The sequence below is a fragment of the Schistocerca serialis genome, chromosome 1, assembly GCF_023864345.2.
Source record: "Schistocerca serialis cubense isolate TAMUIC-IGC-003099 chromosome 1, iqSchSeri2.2, whole genome shotgun sequence".
Taxonomy (NCBI): Eukaryota; Metazoa; Arthropoda; class Insecta; order Orthoptera; family Acrididae; genus Schistocerca; species Schistocerca serialis.
The window spans coordinates 876,573,768-876,597,890 of NC_064638.1; the positions used below are offsets into that span (position 1 = coordinate 876,573,768).

The following is a 24,123-nucleotide window of genomic DNA, read 5'->3' on the forward strand; positions in this document are numbered from 1 at the left end:
AAATCGGATATCTGTCACTGTAATGGATAATGCCCCGCACCATTCAGTTACAAAAGAAAAAGTTCCAGCGATGGCAACGAAAAACTCCGACCTTGTTGAGTGGTTGAAACGCCACAATGTGAAAATTCAGTACGATTTATGTAAGGCGGAGCTCATGGAAATAGTAGAGAATAATAAGCCACAGTTTCGACAGTATGTTGTGGACGAGCTAGCTAAAGAACATGGCCACAGGGCTCTTGGGCTTCCACCATACCACGCCTCTTTAACGCCATCGAAATGATTTGGACACATATTAATAAATTACATGGCAACAAATGTCGAAAGTTTCACTGACACAAAAATTCAAAGACTGTTAGAGGAAGCAGTGCCACAAATAACGCCAGAGAAGTGGAGAAATGTGCGCCACACAGAAACAGTTGTTAAAAAAGCATGGAAAAGTGAAGTGAATGTCGAGAGTAATATGAAGATATAATTGTATCTTTGGACAGTTCCAATGGCTCGTCCAGATAACGACAGGGTTGAGTGAGAAAGTGATTCTAAACTAAGAGGCATTTATCCTTTGCCTTAGCTAGTCTTTATTTTTGTGTTTGTATTCCTTAGTTTTGACTGAATGGTGTGTACAGCAGTTGCACAATAAATCTCATCTAATTATTAAGAAGTACTCCTCTGCACAAACATACACACTACAGTGATTAGTAAGTACTCAAGCAGTTTATATTATTTTATTGTTGTTAGTTACTCTATTACATGAACGATTCAGATCCAGATCGAATACGATAATTGAATGTGATTCATTCTGATTATTGTAAAAACAGTATGCTTCTTGTTGCTTTTTTTTGAGATATACAAACAATAGGAACGTGATATCATTTTATACACAGAAGTATGTTTGTTGAGGGTTAAGGATATAACAGTTCTGTAGAGTGATCTCAATACCACACACTAAAAGGTGTTGTGAGAGGGTAGTTCAGTAAGGAGCTGTACAGCTATTGCTTCTACAGCCATAATGTGCACACACGCACCGGCAAACTGACAGCATCGCCCCCTTCCACGCTCAACTGTGCTTCAGTGTCAATCACTTTTTTATTCCGATCTGGATACAGAGACCTCTGCGAGAAATCATGATGTTCATGTCCCATTCCATTCTGTTAACAGCCTATAGAAACGCTGCCATTTGATATGCAGTATGGATTGTGTTGATGTTCTATTCTTGTAATCAGTCGCAGTACATGAAGGTCCATTACAAGCCTGCTTGCACAGGCTACAGCCATAATGTGCACACATGCACCAGTAAACCGACAACTCGCCCACTTCCACATTCAACTGTGCTTCAGTGTCAATCACTTTGATATTCTGATCTGGGTATAGAGACCTCTGCAAGAAATCATGATGTTCATGTCTCATTCCATTCTGTTAACAGCCTATAGGAATGCTACCATTTGATATGCAGCGTGGACTGTGTTGATGTTCTATTCTTGTAAACAGTCGCAGTACATGAAGGTCCATTATAAGCCTGTTTGCACAGAGTTTATTGAAATGCCAGGTAGTTATGATTAAACTTCCCATATTTAACACTTTATAACATGGAAACTAATTACTGTATGAGTACCAAACTTGGTAACATTAATGTCCAGATTATGGGATGCATGATTTCCATGTGTCACAGTTCCATCGTCCAGTTCCAACTACGGCCACCAGTTGCCGTGATCAGTAATCGTGATTCACAGTCTCATTCAACTGAACAGTTGCAGCTCACTTGTTGATATGTCGACATGAGCTTGGACAATAGGAGCAGGGTACTATTAGTGGAAGTCTGTTATCAAAACAACAGTAATGCTGCAGCTGCGCTTCGAGAACATCACTGACTGAAAGGATTATGGAAGAGTCCTCTTTCTCCACCTGCTATGTGGTGCATGGTGAGGAACTTCGAATCAACTGGAGAAGTGGTCTCGCTCCAGGAAGTACCACAGGTGGTTGATGAAATCGCTGTTGCTATGGCAGACAACGCTGCGCGCAATTCCCGATTGTCAGGCAGTGTGCATGCTGTGTCATGACAGTTGAACATCCTGTAGTCCACTGTATGGAAGATACTTCGAACCATTCTCAAATGGTATATGTACAAGGTCCACATTGTACAGCAGATCGCACCAAAGGACGCGTATTGACTTCGCTCTCCACTTTCTCACAAGGCTTGAAGTTGACAAGCGCTGGTCCTAGACCATCCTATGGACAGAGGAAGCTCATTTTTCTCTGATGGGTGAGGTGAACACAGAATTGCTGAGTGTGAGGCTCTTCACTTCCAGTAAAGGTGCTTGAAGTTTCTGTGTATGGTGAATGTACCACTGTATGGTGTCGCTTCACTGCTATGTTCATCATTGGCCCATTGTTTTTTGAGCAGGTTGACGCTCAGTTACCAAAGATGTGCAATGTGACTGGTCAGCGTTACTGTGATATACTGCACCAGCATGTCATACCTGTACTACAGGAGAGACATTGAACTCAGCAGTTTTCATGTAAGATGGGGCCCCACCGTACATCGCTCATGCAGTTCACCTGCTTCTCCAAAACACATTTGGAAATGATCGTATTATCAGCCGATTGTTTCCAAATGATTGGCCAGCACAATTAACTGATCTCATTCCCTGTGATTTCTGGTTGTGGGGCTACCTGAAGGACAAGGTTTACCAGGGGAACATTCACACATATGCTAATCTCAAGTGCAGCATATCATGAGAGGTAGCCAGCATAACTATGGATATGATTTGTTCTGTTGTGTAAAATGCAATACTGCCTATTCAGACTCTTCTGGACACTGATGGGCGCCATTTGAGCTCGTTTTGTAGCAGTAATGGTACTGGTATGTAATGGTATGATGTACTGTAGTAACACATTGAAAGTGTTTCAATTGAATTGATTCTGCATTATTTCTCTTCCCCATGTCCTTGACATTAATGCTATCAAGTTTGGTCCTCATATGGTTATTAGAGTCCACGTTATAATGTGTTAAATAGGGAAAGTTCAATTATAACTACCCAGTATGAAATAGTTTACACTCAATGGTGGATGACGATGATGCACACAGAGTGTAAAAAAAAGCACCTGACAAATGTAAATTAACACAAACCAAAAGAACATTAACATTGTATCATTAACACCCTCTCTCAATGTTAATTATCGGCGTTACAAAAACAAAATTACAAACTTTAAGCAAGTCCTAACAAGGCTCCAAATTTGTCAGATTTTACTCTTTGTAGTGACTATGTCAGACCATCAACTTGTTGCTCATTTGTGCTAAAGTGCTTTTACATAACTTTCATAGCAAAATCTTTTCCAATCACAAGTAAAATTTTGACTTCTATATGCTTTAGTTTACGATGGAACTGTGGGTTCTTGCAAACATTTGTTACTGGCATATTGTCTTCATAAAGTACAATAGCTATTTGACTGTCAGAAAGACTACAATACAAATTACTCGCTAGCTGCCATGCTTAAGGCTACAAATTCTTATTCTGTTAATGACAGAAGCACTGTGGGTTTCTTCTTAGATAACCATGAAACGCTACAATCCAAAGCTTTGGAAAGATAACCATTTGTGGGCTTTCTATTTACTCTGCTACCAGCCCAGGCACAGTCAACGTAACCAATTATGGGATTGGTACAATTTTTCTCCCAAGCATATAACAGACTAAGTCTTAGGGTTCCCTTAACATAACACATGTTTTGAACGTTATCATAAATCCAGACTTGCACATGATTGGCACCTGTTTAAAATACTTATTACTGCACAAATATCTGGCTGGAACCTAACATGGCATACATCGGTGCAATATTAATTTTTACATCTTTTCTCAACGTCTTCATTTTCAGATTTTTCTCTTTTTGACACTGTGATCAAAATTTTCCTCTATAAGAGCTAAAACGGAGTTACATTCAAATATATCAAACACATTCAACACTTTTTCAAGATAGATAATTTGAAAAATAGTAATAGTACCCTCCTGTAATTTCTGAACAATATTCATGCCCAAATATTTCCGAATCAGACTTAAATCTTTCATTTTAAAGTGTTCACTTGAATTATCAGCTTCAGTCTGGGAATTTGAAGCTATCAGCAGGTCATCAGAGTAAACAAATAGGTATTTTCTATGACTATCTTCTATCTTTATATACAAGCCATACTTAAAATCAGTTCTTACCAATCCTGAGGCAGTTATAACTGTGTTGGATTTAACATCCTAGTTTTAGGTGAGTCCAGAACCTTTCAAGTTCACAAAATTTACCATTCATGTTACTGAAATACCCAGTAGGTAATTCAGCATAAATGTCTCCGGTTATCTCTCCATAGAAAAAAGCACATAGGTGCTAAAGTTATCCTCAATACAAAAAAAAAAAAAAATCGAAAAGAGACTGAGAAATCTCACTGAAGTTAATTTTGATACTGGTTGCATATTTCTGAATAAGTCAATCTTTGATGGAAACTATTAGCTATAAGATGAGCTTTATAAGAAACAAAATTTCGTTTCTCATCTCTTTTTTGCCTAAAACCTCACTTTGTGTCAATAACATTACAATCATTTGGCTTCAATGTATGATCCCACATATTATTTTCTTCCATATTATTTTCCCTTGCTATCTCATCTTTCCCATTTTCATCATCACTATGAGACATCACTTCAATGTAGGTGCTGCAGTCATCCCCTTTCACTGCAATACACAGGCCCAACTCTTTATCCTCTAAGTAATATTTTCAAATCTTCCTAGTGCAATTCTCTGGCATAAAATACTTAAAATGTAGTTTTACCTCTGACACGACTTGGACCAGTTCACTATATACCTATGTCAAAGTTCATAAACTTTAGACTATTATCACACCTTACATGCTTAATATTCAGATTGGTTTCTCTCTGAGCTTTTCCAGTAAAGTTCTTGTTCAAAGCTTTAACTTCATCCTTCTGTTTCTTAAAGAATACTTTGAGGTAAACTGAGTGGTCATCCTTCAAATGCCGAAAGTTTCTCACATCTCCATCAGTCCATAGACTTCTGCATGTACCATTTCAAGTGGAGCATTACCACTGGACGAAAGGCAAGCGATGTTGTTTACCCACCGAACACTCTTAACAAGTGACAAAGTCGATAACGAAGTCCATTCCTATACATGACAAGAAGTCCCTCATATGTATAATGGTCTGAGGGCACATTTTTTTAATGCCAAACATTCAAGTTTTCAACATGTTTACACAAATTCACCAGACCACTATCAATATTGATCAATGGAAGCTCATTATTGTCAACCACAGAGTGTGCGTAACAGCACGCGTGAGAGTAACCATTGACGGTTATGATTGTATTTCAGTTAGGGAAAACAACCTCGATACGTTGTATTGACGTATTTGGATGATGGTAAACTTCACTGTTCAAGAATTCACGTCGTTCCTTGTTTGAAACTAAACACATACTTTTGTCCAACGCAGTACCTGCTTAAACAGATTGAATTTCAGTTCAGGCACAAAAAGTACTCGACTAAGCACTGTTGCCCCATTCCATGCATACAGTTCCACAGTACCATGCCAAATTTTACCACCAAGTTTACTGTTACCCACAGTCACTTTCATTGATCTTTGCACATGATCAGGTTTCTTAACCAGTTCTCTCTTACTGCAATATGCTCTCTAGCTCCTGTATCAATGAACCAATAATCTTCTAGGTTAACTCCTTGACTCACATGCAAAAGGCATTTATATCCTGAGCCTTTTTTGCCATCCTTGGACTTCAACAACCTGCAATATGACTTCAAATGGCCTCTTTGCTTACAATAATTGTAGCTCCCCTTTTCTCTCTTCGCTGTATCTTTGCAATCCTTTACAAATTGGTGCTCCTTGCCACAAACATAACAAGTAATTTTTTTCTGCCCGCTTACACTGTCCAAAGCTGCCTCCTGCTGATCAGACATTGTTTCTCTCTTCTTCGATAAGCAATCTTGAACTTAATTCGTTAAGTGTTTGCTTCTCAAAGGGGACAGACTCCCATGCTGAAGAGAAATATTGATATCTCTCTGGCAATGACATCAACAACTTGGTTATTAAACTTCCTGGCAGATTAAAACTGTGTGCCGGACCGAGACTCGAACTCGGGACCTTTGCCTTTCGCGGGCGAGTGCTCTCCACTATAGAGTGAAAATTTCATTCTAGAAACAACCCCCAGGCTGTGGCTAAGCCATGTCCCCGCAATATCCTTTCTTTCATTAGTGCTAGTTCTGCAAGGTTCGCAGGAGAGCTTCTGTAAAGTTTGGAAGATAGGAGACGAGGTACTAGCGGAATTAAAGCTGTGAAGACGGGGCGTGAGTCGTGCTTGGGTAGCTCAGTTGGTAGAGCACTTGCCCGCAAAAGGCAAAGGTCCCGAGTTCGAGTCTCGGTCCGGCACACAGTTTTAATCTGCCAGGAAGTTTCATATCAGCGCACACTCCGCTGTAGAGTGAAAATTTCATTCTAACTTGGTTATTATTAGTTTCTCTGAAACCCCTGCTATAATTTGGTGTTGATTTCTCATATTTTCGGCATAACTGCAACCACCGAGTTAGCACTTGGAGCAAGAAAATCATTTACGGAAGTAGGTGGATGCTCACGGCTGACTCTTTCTCATACGTTTTTTTAGTTTAGTCCACATGCCAGTGACGTCGTATATGAAATTACATGAGCTACCTTCATCTGCATCACAATAAGTACCTTGCCTTTACGTCTTTATGCAGTAATGTTTTCTCCTCGCATTCTTTCTGTTTCGGAGGCTTAATAGCTATGTCATTGATAATATCTAGAAGGTTTTTTCCTCTGAATGTTACTTCGATTTGGAATTTTCACACAACCCAATTGTCCCTTCCAGACAACTTCAAATACTTACGCGTTAATTGTTCCACTGTGTCATGCCAACACTATGGCGGTAAAGTCAAATTTGCTATTACTAGCGGTATCACCAAAAAACTCTGCCACTACACTACACTTATTCACCTGCGCCTATAACCTGTAATCAGGTGCAGTAAATGCAGCTCTATTGTAAGTCTGTTCGTACAGACTCACTCAAAATTGTAATATGTAAGTCAATGGCAGACGACAATAATGCATACAGAGGGTAAAGAAAATTAAAGAACACTAATATTGTGCCGCTGACACTTACGTCATGTGTAAATCACCTCTAGCGTTTCTGTAAGGTCCCAACATACAATCTGCTGGGGTACATGTATGCCTGCACGAATTGCTTCAGAGGATGCATGTGCAACTTTTCGTTGTCTGTGGGATTACTGCTTCTTAGCCGGATTTAATAAGAGTTACTATGAAATCTTCTTTTGAAGTTCTTTGGTAGGCAGCTTTGACAGGGCGATTGAGAAGGGTAAATATTGGGAAGATGAATGGTTGAAGTCAGTTGACATGGATGGTGCTTTGTCTATAACTTACTTACCCAATGAGATAATAGAACATATCCTAGAAAGTGAATGTTTAACGGCGAAAGATTTATGCAACTTTGAAGCAACATGTACCAAATTCAGAAACCTACTCATCAACAACAATAAGCTGTGGAAAATCAAGTTTCATCAATCGTGAGTACATCGCTTCGGACTGTAATAGATACCAATTTTTGGTAATAAAACTCAAATATTTAGTGAAGCAAAATATACTGTCATTTAATTAAGAAACACGGGTGCTGATTTTCAGTCCTTAAATTAGAACAGGTCTTATTTAAATAGTGTTAAAAGATCTATTTTGTACTTGATTCACAATATTTTTGTTTTCCTGTCCATTGTGTAATGAGTAAATCAAGGGATGATTATATCATTTTCCCCACTTAGTGCAGTATATTTACGTGTTAATATGATTGAATGTGAGTGCAACAATTATACATTTAGTGATTTTATAGTTCCGGCACACAGAATGTATTTAACGGAGACGTATGTCGTGATGTTAATGTATTTTTTGATGAGCTGCAATAATGCAGCAGTTTTTAGTAAAAGCGTTTTCATCATTCGCTGGAATTTAGAGGCGCAGAATAATTTGTATTGCAGAAATCAGTGATACACGTCGTATAGTGGAAGCAGCTAAACTATACGGAAGAGAACTAAAAATGACACCATTCCATCATTTTAGTCACCAAATGGCCACATTGAAGTTGAAGAATCGACAGTGTTTTGAATAATTTGATAAAGTTTTCTTTGGGCTGAACGGGGCTTGTAATTTTATCATAGTGTTCCCACGCATCCTCCTAGTAACATTTAAATTTTATAAGATTGAGTGGTCACAAGTGACAAGCAAAAATTATTTATTTAATGTAGTTTTACCATCGAAATTCCACTCATTATCATTCTTGCACAAATTTTAGAATTTACAAAGACCTCTAGGAAATTGAATATTATCTGCACCATCACAGTTTGTTTTGTGATATTAACATTGTCTTTTTGTTTTGTAGAACTTAGAACACTTTCAGAAATCAAAAGTTCAGCTGATCCGGGATATCGGCTTCATTCTGTGGTGTAACTCCATAGTGTGTGATATCGTAGATATGCAAACAGGAAGAGAACAGAACAGTGACAAATATTTGGCATCCTTTATTTTTTGCTATATATATTTTGATAGCTGGCCGATTTCTAGTGTAGCCAGAGGACTAGGCGAAGTGGTATCAAAGGCTTCAGTTAAAATAACTTCAAGCTATCAGACTGTTTAGGAGAGTTCGAAGTCTGCCCTGAAGAATAAGTTAAGGAATAATGTGACAACACTTGTCAGAGAAGAAAATTTGATCTTGCCAAGCTATACAGCTTGTAATTCAACTCAAGTACTGTCGGATCATCACTGAACTACATCAGATGATGATGTTACTGTTCTGTTTGAGTACTTTAGGATTATCACTGTCATAGCACAGTCCAAACACTAGATGATTTGCTCATATGATTGCTATTGTTGAATGTCTTGAAACAGCAACTGGAAGAACCTATCAATTTTTGGAATAACTCCAGTAAATGCGTTGTGACATACTGAAATATAATTGATGTAGATGCAGTCAGATCTGCAGAAAGGAGAACTAGGTGTCTCAGAACATAATCTAATGGAAGAGGTCAATATCATACTTCTTCGAATTGCAGGATTTGTTATAACCTTCAGTATGCCAAAGAAGCATAAGTATCTTAAGGCAGATTTTATTCGGATAATGACAAGACCTTTCATCCAGTAGATAAGATGCGATTGGGATGTGAATTCTCCATTTGATAAGATTCTGAGAGTGCTGAACCCAGCGGTTAGCTTGGCGTTGAACTGTTACATTACCTGAAAGTAGGTAAGTGAGCAACAACTTTTGTTATGTGAGGCTACAACAGGCTGTGGCATAACTCCATCCAGCTGCATCCATATCGAGTGTATTTCACTGGTTTAAATAGAAACCAGTCTGCCATTTCAGATAATAGTAGAATGAGTGTAGTGTATATTTTTAATATTTATTTTGATCGTACTTCTCCTTAAAATAGAAAGTGAGCAGAGTTTTAACTGTCAGTGATTGGTTGATACCATATTTTGCTTGAGCACTCAACAATGTACTCCTGCATATTTAAGATTCAAGAAACCCCAAATGTGAAACCACATTCCTAATAAAGTCTATGGCACTTGATGTGAAGAAATTTTTGGGTCTGCGCATTTGTTAATCTTGAGCTCTCATAGTGATTGTTCTGAATTTTGGGATAGGTTGTAAATTTATGAAACTAAAATTTTTATAAATTTTACCTTTAAAACATAACATTTAAATATTTAAACTGTATTCGTCCAAAATTATTACCTAAGTACTGATGCTGATTTAAGCTCTCTAATTATGCAACAATTCATAGAGTTGAACTGATAATAAGGTAGCTTCTATTCAGTGATGTTACATTGTTGTCAATATTACTTTCTTCAATGGTAAAAAACATAAGGTTGTAGGATTAAATTATATTTAATGGTATCTGTGAAATTTTATAATGCCTGGTTCTTGTGAATCTTGTGTGTAATTAGTGGTATGTGTGTGTGAAGGTGGCCACGACTTGTCTGCAATTCGAAACGGCACTATGTTGCTGATTGGAGAACGGAGTTTAAAACCAGACTCCACTTTGGGTGGAAGGTTAGACAACTGTTATCACAAATGTCTGCAAAGTTTTACAAAAAGGAGGACATTTCTCATGCACAGCTGTCAGATTTTTGGGCTTTGCTGGAACATCATCCACATGCTTATCCTTTCATGATCAGTGAACTGATGCTGATACTGTATGACCATAGTGTGTAAGTAGAAAAACATTTCTGTAGCTAATGTAGCCATAGTAAATTATTGACATGGTTGATTTATATCATTGTATGCACTATACATTAATGAATTTAAAGTAACGAAAGAAATTGTGCTTTGGAGTTATTGTGCTTGATGTTATACGATTGCCTTGCATATTTCCCACTGATAAGTAACCTTCATATGAGTGACAGAACACACTAAATTAAAAAACAGCCATCATAGACATCTTGGGTCTAGTGTAGCAGGGGATACAACCTGTCGGCTTTGGACAACGACGTCACAAGTCGCCAGAGAGCAGTTTACCATTTTCGCTTTTGCTGTTATGTTTCAGTTTCGTTTTTTTACTGATTGCTTAATAAAGTGGATCTGTTTATTCTATCTCGTGAGATTTTTTTAAAAAAGCCAAAAAAACACTTATCAGCTACTGAAGGGAGCTACAACACTAAGAAGAATCGCTTCTCGTTTGGCGACTTGTGACGTCATTGTCCAAAGCTGACGGGTTGTATCCCCTGCTACACTAGTCCCGACATCTTGCACTTATCGTAAGTTACCGTGTACTGAATTTCTATTACAGTAGCACAGATCTGACTTTGAAGTACTATGCTGAGAAGGTTACTCGCTTGGTACGCCAAGCACATTTGACTAAGAAGTGGAAGAATTTCATTGCATTACCTCCTGAGCGCCAGATCCTGGAGCGTGGGGCAACAATGGTAGCACAATGGTGTCAACCTCTTATAGAGGTCAGTAGTTGAGTTCTTCATTTAATAATATAAATTAACTCGGATATTATTGTGTAAACAGAGGTGGACACAAATGTCTGAACTAATATAAATTTCTGGGAGATGCATTAATTTCCCAAGTTTCTTACTAAGAACAGATGAGCCCTGCAACTGTAAAAACTATATAGAGTTGCACTGACCTAACTTAAAATTGCAGTACCACCCATCGGCTTTGACATGTGACATCATCTGTCTGGCAGACACATCTGTTTCGAGCTTGTACATCCTGGCAATCATGACATCATTCGTTACACATGTGAACATACACAAATAATGCGAAAAATGTTTAATAGCAGAAATAACATGGAACTAATGGGATAACTGTGGGAATTAAGGGGTTTAGACATACTAAATGTATGAGAATCCTTATAATGAAGGTATATTAAAACAAGTAATACAAAAATTGAGATGAAATCCTTAAAAAAAAAAAAAAAAAAAAAAAAAAAAAAAAAAAAAAAAAACTGAATATTGTGAACTTCAACTAAGAAACTCGCCCCCCTCTTGTCCACCCTCCTCCCAGCCTCACACAGTTCACTAAAGGAAACAAACTAACAACTGTTTATTAAATCCGTATCCAGCTAACCCTAGCCCCATAAATACCAACCAAACCACTGGCCTACCAACACAATATCCAAATGAAAATATAATAAATAAAAAAATTAACATTTATAATATTTTTGGCAAAACACACTTACATAATAATTACATAATAATTCTGCTCCATGTACATGTTCTACTACATTAGAGATGCAGCACCTTTTCTCAATGTCATTACTTCACCGTGCCGTTGACACTTAAAAACATTCTGCCGTACCATACAAATGCAGAAAATTGCTTGTAGAGGCCATATTGTTGCCCATAGCAACATAAAAATTATAAATCATGAATTTCATCATAACATCCATAACTAGTAACATAGGAAAAGCAAACAATTAAATTTCCAGCTAATAACCACACAGTGAACTTAACAGTTCTGAAACCAAAAACAAATGAGTAGCCAATAACTAATGACATGAAAGTAACTCTCTGAATAAACCAACAAAAACAAACTTCCAGAACACAGTAATAGACAGTACTAAGTCAATGTTTCACTAACATTATTCACTTAAAAAAACATGATGCGTTTGAATTTGCCACACAAACATTTAGTCATGTAACAAATCGTAGCTAAGTCGTGCATCAAAGCCGATGGAGGGTACTGCGAACTTAGGTTGACCTGTTGCTTCTCTCTTGCTATTCATATTTCTTAATCAAAAGTCCTTATAAAAAAGTTTATTATGTGATTGGTAGAAATACTTGTACGTTGTTACCTGATGTGTGCATGTTCAATTTGTCTTGAAGATTCTCTCTCTCTCTCTCTCTCTCTCTCTCTCTCTCTCTCTCTCTCTCTTTAATAGCTTAATTGGACAAGACTAAGAACTTCAGAAAGTATAGCAACCCAATTTTTTAGCAATCTGCTTGAATTCTTTTATTAATTTCACAGAAAGCCACTACAATGCTAAAAATTTTGTAATCGTGTTGAATAAGAAACATCTGATGCTTCCCCCCCCTCCCCCCTGTTCTGCACCACTTAGGCAGCTCTGTGTTTGAGTACTAGCTAATTGCTTGTTATTTTACGAGATACATCCCTGGCCTCAAAGGTGTTTCTATTTAATGCTGTTGCTTTTTTTTTTTTTTTTTTTTTTTTTTTTTTTTTTTTTTTTTTTTTTTTTTTTTTTTTTTTTTTTTTGTTAATATAAGAAGTCATACTTAGCAATGGTACATGTTTAAAGCCATATTCTCATGACTCTAAAATGCAATCTGAGCTACATCAGTCATTAACACTACTGTGTAACTGCAAACAGCTCGCCTTCTGCCACATGTGGGCAGACCATGAAGTTTCCCAACTTGTGCTACCATTTGTCCGCAAACAACATCCTTACTTTATGAGAATTTATTTAAAAAATATTTAAGCCTTAGATTTTCATAAACATTTTTATAGTTAATTGAGGCTAATTAATGAGAACAGGATACAATGTTTTAGGATTAAGTTAATAGGTAGTATGGGGTGAGGCATGTGTAGAAAGAGATGATAATGTCAAACTTATTTTGTGGTAAATTTGTGTCAGTATTTGAAAATTGCTTTCCTAAAAGTTATTAAAAAAGTCCAACTAAGGGAGTTAAAATCTCATGTAAGAGGAAGAGGGATAAAGACAAGATCCAACATCACTTGCATACTACAAAAAATACTGTAGCATTTAAAGGAAAGTCATCAAAATAACCAGAAGTATGCATGTCATGACAGAAATAAATAATGCAGGTAATAAGATTTAAACTGTATGCGATATTGTCGAATTAGACACAGGACAACCAATCAGTATACAAGATACCATAACAGTTAAGCTAAATGAAAATGTTGTGACTGATAATTCCCAAGTTGAGAGTACTTTTAACAATCACTTTCTAAATGTAGCAGCAAAGATAGAGAAGGTGTTGAGGTTTGGGAGGAATGTAGATAGGGTGTCCCCACCCTCGATACAGATCACAAAAATGTCATCAGTGAATTGAAGCAGCTGCGAGATCTGGAATAATGGGTGGTTAGGACGGATTCCTCTAGGTGGCCCATGAATAGGTTGTCATGGGATGACACCATGTGGGGCCCATAGCTGTATTCTGGAACTGTTTGTAGGTGATGCCTCCAAAGGATAAGTAATTGTGGGTGATGGTGTAGGGCACCTAGCTGCCCTGCACTCTCATCACGTCACCTCCATTTGCTCCCACATACGCAGCACTTCATTATCTCCTACTCCTACTATTCTATCCCTCCCGCTCCATGACCCAGCCTCTTCCTTACCCCCACCACCTGGTTGTTTGTCCCATCATGCACTTCTTCTTGCAGTCTGACTTCAGCAGCCAGAAACTGTGTGTGCATTTTTTGTCTGTTTCCAATGAAGGCCTTGGCTGAAAGCTTACTTTGTGACAACGTTTTTGTTGCGCCTGTCTGCAACTCTGCATCTCCACTATATCCTTTTTGTGATATTCACATCTCATCCTGGATTTTCCATTGTTTGATTTTAACAAGATAGAAGAGGTTGACAGTGTTAAATTTTTGGACAAACCACTTCATAGTAAATTAATTTGGGAGGAGCATACCACAGAACTGCTGGAGTTCCTAAACAAGTCATCATTGGCAGTGCAGGTGTTATCAGACGCAGGGGATTTTTTATAAAAAGAAATACTAACATAATTCACTTACTTTCAGTACATAATGTCTTGCAGGATCATTTTTAGGACAACTCATCATGCCAAGCAATAATTCTCCAAGTCCAAAGACATGTAACACAGATGATTTGTGGTGTGAACTCAGAACTTGCTGCAGTGGTCTGTTAGAGAAACGGGATACTAACAACTCCTTTGCAGTGTATTTATTATGTAATGAAACATATCTTTTTCTTTTTCATACCAACAGGTTAATTAATGGAATTAATACTATAAATTTAAAAGAAGACTTACAAGATTTACATTCATGTTCTTTGGTCCAAAATTGTGTCCATTAGTCAGGAAAACACATTTTCAATAACTTGTCACAGCCATAAGAAGTTAAAATACTTGTAAAGCTCCATTTAAGAGAAGCCTCAAAGATCTAAGGATTTATCAGTGGCCATCTACTCATACTGCTGCGCGCGCCCGCACACACACACACACACACACACACACACACACACACACACACACACACACACACACACACACACACACAAGTGCAACTTGCACAAACATGGTCACTGTCTCTGGCCACAAGAGTGCAGCTGTGACTGGGTCTGACGAAGCAGCGATCTGCTGGGATGGGAGGGGGGGGGGGGTGGTGGTGTTGATAGTACTAAGAAAACGGCAGGATGAGGTGGAGAGGGATGGCTGATATGGATGGAATAAGATACTAGTGCTGCCTGGTGGAGTGTACAGGGACAGGATGGGGCTGTTAGGTGCACCTTCTTCAGTTTTGACCTCAACATCATCAGTACCTCTGTCCACATCAAGCATTACCAACCACTAGCAAATCACCACTTGGCCAGCTGCGATCCGTCTCATACCTAGAAGTCCCCCCTGCGGGTCCGGGGATTAGAATAGGCCCGCGGTATTCCTGCCTGTCGTACGAGGCGACTAAAAGGAGTTTCAACCGTTTCGGCCTTCCATTTGATAGTCCCCCTTGAGGTTTGACCTCCATTTTTCAAAATTCTACAAAAGTATGAGCCTTTTGGGGAAGGACACCTTACATGGTGTACCACTGGTCCTAAGTGCACTAAGACCTTGGCACTCAGCATTGCACTGGCGTTGTAACCATACCCACTATTCCTCAAATTGGGCCTCAACGCGTGATGGGTTGTCCAAGTTACGCCCATCGTGCATCTCCATCTGCACCGGCGATCATGATGGACTTCCCATGGCACCAGAAATCCAGCACGGTAGCCAGCCCGTTGTGGTGGGGTCGTCATGTACCCTCTAGGTTGTAGCCCCCTGACAACACAGGGATCATACTGCCGATACCTGAGCTGCACCCTCCCCACGTCGGCCAAGGAGTAGATGCCCGTCTCCTTGGGGCATCAGGACTCCCGGCAATGGTCATCCTGCCAGGTGGCCCTTGCTGCGGCTGGGTGGCGCCCGTGGGGAGAGCCCCTGGTCGGAGTGGGTGGTATCGGGGCGGACGTTTCGCAGATGAAACGTCAACATGTATCAGGTGTCTCTGCGGCCGAGTCTTTCAAAAGAAAAGGTACCGTTTCTAGTTCTGGTTCTCCTGCCCTTTCCCCCTTGGCCACTCCATGGGAGGAGGGACAAGCCCGCCGGCTTGGGGCGAAGTACTTCCCCCGCTATTTGGTCTGTTCTCGAACCGATGGGGGGGACGTTCGCCACCTCCAAGCCCATGTTCTTTGTTCAGCACATTGAGGACATCTTCGGGGAAATCGAGGCTCTCAGCAAGATGCATTCGGGGTCCGTTCTTCTCAAGACCACCTCCGCCACACAGTCGACGGCGCTCCAGGCGTGCGACCGCCTAGGGGACATCCCAGTATCCATTGTCCCACATCTGGCACTAAATAGGACGCAGGGGGTTATTTTTCATCGTGACCTCCTGCTACAATCTGATGAGGAGCTCAGGGCCAACCTGGAGCGCCGAGGCGTGCATTTCGTCCGGCGAGTCCAGCGCGGCCCCAATGACCGTCGCATCGACACCGGGGCCTTTATCCTCGCCTTCGAGGGGGACGTTCTCCCGGAGAAGGTAAAGATGATGTGCTACCGGTGTGACGTGCGCCCTTACGTCCCGCCTCCTATGCGCTGTTTTAGGTGTTTGCGCTTTGGGCACATGTCATCACGGTGTGAGGCTGAGCCCCTTTGTGGCGATTGTGGACGTCCTCTTCGTGAGGAACATACATGCACCCCACCACCTCGGTGCGTTAATTGTCCTGGCGTCCACTCGCCTAGATCCTCGGACTGCCCGGCATATCAGAAGGAGAAGAAGATACAAGAAATCAAAACTTTGGATCGGCTCTCTTATTCTGAGGCCCGGAAGAAGTACGACCGCCTCCATCCCGTGTCATTGACCACTTCGTTCGCCTCAGTTGTGTCCACTCCTTCTGCGGTATCCTCACCCCTATCCTGTCCCTCCTCCGCCCATCAGGGGGCTCTGCCTCCGCCTCCCAAATCCCTCCCTTCCAAATCCTCCTCCCCCGTGGCCCCCACCCCCTCTGCCCCAGGGGCCACCCTTCCTCCTCCTCCTCCTCCCCCCACGCCACCTGAGAAGCGATCCTCTTCTCAGGTGTCCATCGGGGCAACGTTCCGGACCCCAGCTTCCGAGGTCCGGCGTTCCAAAATGGACCCCGTGCGTGAGGACCTTCTTCGGGTCCAGCCCACCATCCCTGTGCCTCCTCGGCCTTCCAAGAAGAAGTCTCTATCCCCCTCTCCACCCCGGCGCGTTTCGTCTGACGCTCTATCCGTGAGTCGCTGCTCCCGGCCGTCCTCAGTTTCGCCGGGACGCTCTGCTGCCAGGCGCTCCGCCGGCCTTTCGTCGGCAAATGATGCGGCCCCTCCTACACAACCAGGGACAGCGGCCGCGGCTAGCGACGATTCGATGGAACCGGATCCGCCTCTCGTCGGTTGTAGCGTTGTTCCCTCGCAACCTGGCCCTCCGCGGCCGTCGAGGTGACCAGCTCTTCCCCCGTCTCGTTCCCCCAACCTTTCGACTAGCGATGGCGTTGTTTCATTGGAACATAGGAGGTATTCGATCTAATCGGGGGGAATTACAACTGCTCCTCCGCCTGCACTGTCCGCTCATCCTTGGTCTCCAGGAAACCAAGTTGCGCCCCACTGACCGTATTGCTTTTACCCACTATACCTCGGAGCGGTATGACCTCACCCCTGTGGACGGTATCCCAGCTCATGGTGGGGTCATGTTGCTCGTTCGGGACGATGTTTATTACCATCCCATCCCATTGACCACCCCACTCCAAGCAATAGCTGTCCGCATTACTCTTTCTGCTTTTACTTTTTCAGTTTGTACCATCTACACTCCACCGTCATCTGCTGTTAGTCGGGCTGACATGATGCACCTGATCGTTCAGCTTCCCCCGCCGTTCTTATTGTTTGGCGACTTCAATGCCCATCATCCCCTTTGGGGCTCTCCTGCATCCTGTCCAAGAGGCTCACTCTTGGCGGATGTCTTCAACCATCTCAATCTTGTCTGCCTCAATACCGGCGCCCCGACTTTCCTCTCGGACTCTACTCATACCTACTCCCACTTGGACCTCTCGATCTGTTCTACCACTCTTGCCCGTTGGTTCGAGTGGTATGTCCTTTCTGACACCTATTCGAGCGACCACTTCCCCTGTGTCGTTCGTCTCCTGCACCACACCCCATCCCCACGTCCTTCGAGCTGGAACATACTGAAAGCTGACTGGGGACTTTACTCCTCCCTGGCGACCTTTCCAGACCACGATTTTCCCACTTGTGACAGTCAGGTCGAATACCTCACGGCTGTTATCATCAATGCTGCCGAACGTTCCATTCCTCGTACTACTTCTTCTTCACGTCGCGTTTCCGTCCCCTGGTGGAACGAGGCTTGTAGGGACGCTATCCATGCTCGACGACGTGCTTTACGCATCTTTCGCCGCCATCCTACGTTGGCGAATTCTATTGAATACAAACGACTCCAAGCGCAAAGTCGTAGAGTCATCAAAGACAGCAAAAAAGCTTGTTGGGCCTCTTTCACCAGCTCCTTTAACAGTTTTACTCCCTCTTCCGTCGTTTGGGGTAGCCTGCGCCGGCTGTCGGGCATTAAGGCCCACTCCTCAGTACCTGGCCTGACCTCAGGTAATGAGGTCCTTGTTCATCCTGTGGCTGTCTCCAACGCCTTTGGCCGCTTTTTCGCGGAGGTTTCAAGCTCCGCCCATTACCATCCTGCCTTCCTTCCCAGGAAAGAGGTAGAAGAGGCTCGGCAACCTTCCTTCCACTCGCTGAATCTGGAAACTTATAATGCCCCCTTTACTATGCGGGAACTCGAACGTGCGCTTGCACTGTCCCGGTCCTCTGCTCCGGGGCCAGATGCCATTCACGTTCAGATGCTGGCACACCTTTCTCCGGCGGGCAAAAGCTTCATTCTTCGTACCTACAATCGCGTCTGGACCGAAGGTCAAGTCCCCATGCGTTGGCGTGACGCCGTTGTTGTTCCTATACCCAAACCCGGGAAGGATAGAGACCTTCCTTCTAGTTACCGCCCCATTTCTCTTACAAGCTGTGTCTGTAAGGTGATGGAGCGCATGGTTAATGCTCGGTTAGTCTGGATTCTTGAATCTCGACGACTACTTACTAATGTCCAATGCGGCTTTCGTCGCCGCCGCTCCGCTGTTGACCACCTTGTGACCTTATCGACATTCATCATGAACAACTTTTTGCGAAGGCGCCAAACGGTAGCCGTGTTCTTCGACTTGGAGAAGGCTTATGATACCTGTTGGAGAGGAGGTATCCTCCGCACTATGCACAGGTGGGGCCTACGCGGTCGCCTGCCCCTTTTTATTGATTCCTTTTTAACGGAACGAAAGTTTAGGGTACGTGTGGGTTCCATATTGTCCGACGTCTTCCTCAGGGATCCGTCTTGAGTGTAGCCCTTTTTGCCATCGCGATCAATCCAATTACGGATTGCATTCCACCTAATGTCTCGGGCTCTCTCTTTGTCAATGACTTCGCGATCTACTGCAGTGCCCAGAGAACATGCCTTCTGGAGCGCTGCCTTCAGCGTTGTCTAGACAGCCTATACTCATGGAGCGTGGCAAATGGCTTCTGGTTCTCTGAAGAGAAGACGGTTTGTATCAACTTTTGGCGATATAAAGCGTTCCTTCCGCCATCCTTACATCTCGGTCCCATTGCTCTCCCATTCGTGGACACAACTAAGTTTCTAGGGCTCACGTTGGACAGGAAACTGTGTTGGTCTCCACATGTCTCTTATTTGGCGGCCCGTTGTACACGTTCCCTTAATGTCCTCAGAGTTCTTAGCGGTTCATCTTGGGGAGCGGATCGCACTGTCCTGCTTCGCTTGTATCGGTCCATAGTCCGATCGAAGCTGGATTATGGGAGCTTCGTCTACTCGTCCGCTCGGCCATCCCTCTTACGCCGGCTCAACTCCATCCACCATCGGGGGATACGTCTTGCGACCGGAGCCTTCTACACTAGTCCTGTGGAGAGTCTTTATGCTGAAGCTGCCGAATTACCATTGACCTACCGGCGCGACGTACTGCTGTGTCGGTATGCCTGCCGGCTGTTGTCTATGCCCGACCACCCCTCTTACGAGTCCTTCTTCACCGATTCTCTCGACCGTCAGTACGGGTTGTATGTGTCTGCCCTGCTGCCCCCCGGAGTCCGCTTCCGTCGCCTGCTTCGACAATTGAATTTTGCCCTCCCTACCACCTTCAGAGAAGGTGAGAGCCCAACACCACCTTGGCTCCAGGCTCCGGTTCCTATTTATCTCGACCTCAGCTCACTCCCGAAGGAGGGTACTCCGGCTGCAGTGTATTGCTCACGGTTTGTCGAACTTCGTGCTCGACTTGCCGGTCACACCTTAATTTACACTGATGGCTCCAAAACTGTCGACGGTGTCGGCTGTGCCTTTGTCGTCGGGGCCGCCACCTTTAAATACCGGCTCCTCGACCAATGTTCCAGCTTTACGGCCGAGCTTTTTGCTCTCCATCAGGCCGTTCAGTATGCCCGCCGCCACCGCCATTCATCGTATGTACTCTGCTCTGACTCACTCAGTGCTCTTCAGAGCCTTGGAGCTCCCAATCCGGTCCATCCCTTGATTCAACAGATACAGCATTCCCTCCATTCTTTCACTGATAATGGTGGTTCTGTCAGCTTTCTGTGGGTTCCCGGACATGTAGGAGTGCCTGAGAATGAGGCTGCGGATGCTGCAGCCAAGGCTGCAGTCGTCCTGCCTCGGCCAGCCTCCCATTGTGTCCCGTCATCTGACGTTCGTGGGGATGTATGTAAGAGGCTTGTGTCGTCGTGGTGGGATGCTTGGTCATGCCTCCAAGGAAACAAGCTCCGGGCAGTAAAACCGCTCCCAACTGCTTGGACAACATCCTCCCGACCATCTCGGCGCGAGGAGGTCCTTCTGACCAGGTTGCGGATTGGGCATTGCCGGTTTAGCCACCGCTACCTGCTCTCCGGTGACCCAGCCCCGCAGTGCCCTTGTGGTCAGGCATTAACAGTGCGCCCTGTTTTATTGTCGTGTCCCCGTTTTAGTCAATTTCGTGTTATCCTGTCCCTGCCATCTACTTTACCGGATTTTTTAGCTGATGACGCTCGAGCAGCTGCTCGTATTCTGCGTTTTATAACTTTAACTGGCTTGTCCAAAGACATTTAACCTTTTTACTTATTTTATCTGCATCTTTGTCAGGTCCTTCTGATGTCCCCCCATCCCCTTGAGTTTTAGCAGATTCCATGTGCTCTAACACCAGTGACTGGGCGCTAATGACCTCAGCAGTTGAGCGCCCTTAAACCCTACCCAAAAAAAAAAAAAAAAAAAAAAAAAAAGAATCATACCTAGAAGTCCCTTCCATATGGCCTAGCCACCCATGGTTCTTGCATCTAGGGTGATACAGGCCTCTCCATACATGCAAAGGGTTTCGTGAAGGCATTCACAGACCAAAATTTCCCTCCCAATCTTGTCCTGAAACAGACCTCCTATGCCACATCTCTCCAGTCACTGTCTTCCACGTACCCACTGTCTGTCCACAAAGGAGCACTCCTCTCATGACTCAGTACCATCCAGGTCAGGAGCAATTGTATCGCATTCTCCCCCAGGGTTTTGACTACATGTCACTGTGCCCTGGAATGTGGAATATCCTCTACACTATCCTTCCCTCCATTCTCAGAGTGCTATTCTATCATCCACCAAACCTACGCAATATTCTTTACTGTCCCTACTCTGCCTCGGCTTCCAACCCGATGTTTTATGGCTCATATCTTTGCACTAGACCTAAATGCAAGACCTGTCCCTTACATATTCACACTGCCACCAACTCCAATCCTGTCACAGGCATGTCTTACTCATGAGAGGCAGGGACACCTGTGAAAGCAACCATGTGATTGACCAGCTAAGCTGCAACTGCTGTCTCCCTCTCCATTGGCATGACAACCAACAAGCTCTGTCTGCATGAATGCCCACAGACAAATTGTGGCCCAGAGACAGCTGAACTATCTGTTGCTGAACGTGCTGCCAATGTTATATGCTTCACTTTGACTGATTCACAACCCCCACTATCTGGATTCTTCCTACCAACCATAGTTTTTCCAAATTTTGTGCAGATGAGAACTTTCCCTACAGCATATTGTTTGTGAAGCCCCTCTGGCCTAAACCTTTGCTAGTCTGTCCCCACCTATCTGTTTGTTCCCCTTTGAGCTCCCACTCCAGTACTACACGCATCCTCTATCCCACCAACACACTAAAACGCCTTCCCCTTCCCACATTTCTCTCCTTTTTCCTCTCCCCTTTCCTCCTGACTCCCCTCCCTCCCCCCCCCCCCCCCCCCCCCCATGCCCCTCCCGACACAGCATCTAACAGCTCTATCTTGTCCCACCAAGTCCCTGCATGTACCACCAGGCAGTGCTAGTATCTTCCCTTACCCATACCCTGCTATCCCTTCCCCACACATCATGCTGCCTCCCTACCCGCATCACCCAACCCAGCAGATTCCTGCTCAGTCAGATCACACACAGTTGGGCTTTAATGTACAGCTGCCATGTGTGTGTGTGTGTGTGTGTGTGTGTGTGTGTGTGTGTGTGTGTGTGTGTTTTTTGTTTTAAATTTGAAATAAGATGAGTATTAAGTAAAACCTGATTTCCGCACATCTTCTAAGCCTCGCAGACTGCTTTCTGTTTGATATTGTGTTGTTCAAATAGCCTAAGAGTATCATACGAACTATACTGTGTATCTAAAAACAAAGATGATGTGACTTACCAAATGAAAGCGTTGGCACGTCGATAGACACACAAACATACACACAAAATACTAGCTTTCACAACCAACGGTTGCTTCGTCAGGAAAGAGGGAAGGAGAGGGAAAGACGAAAGGATGTGGGTTTTAAGGGAGAGGGTAAGGAGTCATTCCAATCCCGGGAGCGGAAAGACTTACCTTAGGGGGGAAAAAGGACAGGTATACACTCGCGCGCGCGCACACACACACACATATATCTGGATACTTCCCACTAACACCAACCTATCCGAACTCCGGAGATGGGAACTTGCTCTTCAATATATCCTCTCTTCCCGTTATCCACCAGGCCTCAATCTCCGCTAATTTCAAGTTGCCGCCACTCATACCTCACCTGTCATTCAACAACATCTTTGCCTCTGCACTTCCGCCTTGACCGACATTTCTGCCCAAACTCTTTGCCTCTGTATATGTCTGCTTGTGTCTGTATAGGTGTGTGTGTGTGTGTGTGTGTGTGTGTGTGTGTGTGTGTGTGTGTGTGTGTGTGTGTGTGTGTGTGTGTGTGAGAGAGAGAGATTGACCAGCTAAGCTGCAACTGCTGTCTCCCTCTCCATTGGCATGACAACCAACAAGCTCTGTCTGCATGAATGCGCGCGCGAGTGTATACCTGTCCTTTTTTCCCCCTAAGGTAAGTCTTTCCGCTCCCGGGATTGGAATGACTCCTTACCCTCTCCCTTAAAACCCAAATCCTTTTGTCTTTCCCTCTCCTTCCCTCTTTCCTGACGAAGCAACCGTTGGTTGGGAAAGCTAGTATTTTGTGTGTATGTTTGTGTTTGTTTGTGTGTCTATCGACGTGCCAGCGCTTTTGTTTGGTAAGTCACATCATCTTTGTTTTTAGATATATTTTTCCCATGTGTAATGTTTCCCTCTATTAGAACTATACTGTGTTGTACATTTACATATTCTATCACACATTTGTTATTGCTTCTTAAATGAAAATGTTTCAGATTTTTGCCTTTTCCCACAACTGTGAGTTTTATTTCACTTATGGATTGTTTAAGGAATGTTAGGATAACTTTTTCTTTTAAAAGGGTGTTACGTATTCTTGTTTTATGACATGTTCTTTGTCTTTGAGGATCTCCTCATTATGAATGTATGGAGCTAAGTATACTTAATGTAATATGGGCTGAAACGTGATGTGTTGTTGCTATCAAGTTTGTTGATAGTACACTCGGGTGAAAATTTGAAGCATGTTTTTGTGATGTTTTATGTATATTTGAGGATATTGTAAGAGAAAATGACATGGCATGAAATGGTGAGGGATGATCCTAATTAAGGAATGTCCAGGGGTGCCAAGACTTTGTAACCTACTGAATTGTTGATCAAACAGTAAATTTTAGCTAACTGTGGAATAATCATTAAGCACTATGGTAAATGAAAAAGTCATCTGCAGCTACGAAAACTACTGAAGTAAAACTAGAGTTCACATACAACAATATTGGAGTTAGGAATTTCATTTGAGAAATCCTGAGCAAACCTTTATGGTGAAACAAAGTTGGTCCCCTATATTTGTCGCCGCTATTTAAACAAGAAAGAGTTCTCTTTATA

The 24,123-nt window shown here is 43.0% G+C and overlaps 1 protein-coding gene and 1 non-coding gene across 3 annotated transcripts in view; both read left to right on the top strand.

The window, feature by feature from the left end:
- Positions 1 to 6,345: 6,345 nt before the first annotated feature.
- Positions 6,346 to 6,420, top strand: Trnal-caa (transfer RNA leucine (anticodon CAA)). Its single transcript has one exon. It is a non-coding gene; the product is annotated as a tRNA-Leu (tRNA).
- Positions 6,421 to 7,350: 930 nt separating this feature from the next.
- LOC126486454 (F-box only protein 21-like) overlaps positions 7,351 to 24,123 on the top strand; it is a 102,608-nt gene continuing 85,835 nt past the window's right edge. For both annotated transcript variants that reach the window (XM_050108949.1, XM_050108950.1), the window contains exons 1-3: positions 7,351 to 7,588; positions 10,035 to 10,280; positions 10,859 to 11,024. In XM_050108949.1, coding sequence (XP_049964906.1) covers positions 7,419 to 7,588; positions 10,035 to 10,280; positions 10,859 to 11,024 — 582 coding nt within the window. In that variant the 5' untranslated portion in view covers positions 7,351 to 7,418. The remainder of the gene's footprint in view (positions 7,589 to 10,034; positions 10,281 to 10,858; positions 11,025 to 24,123) is intronic.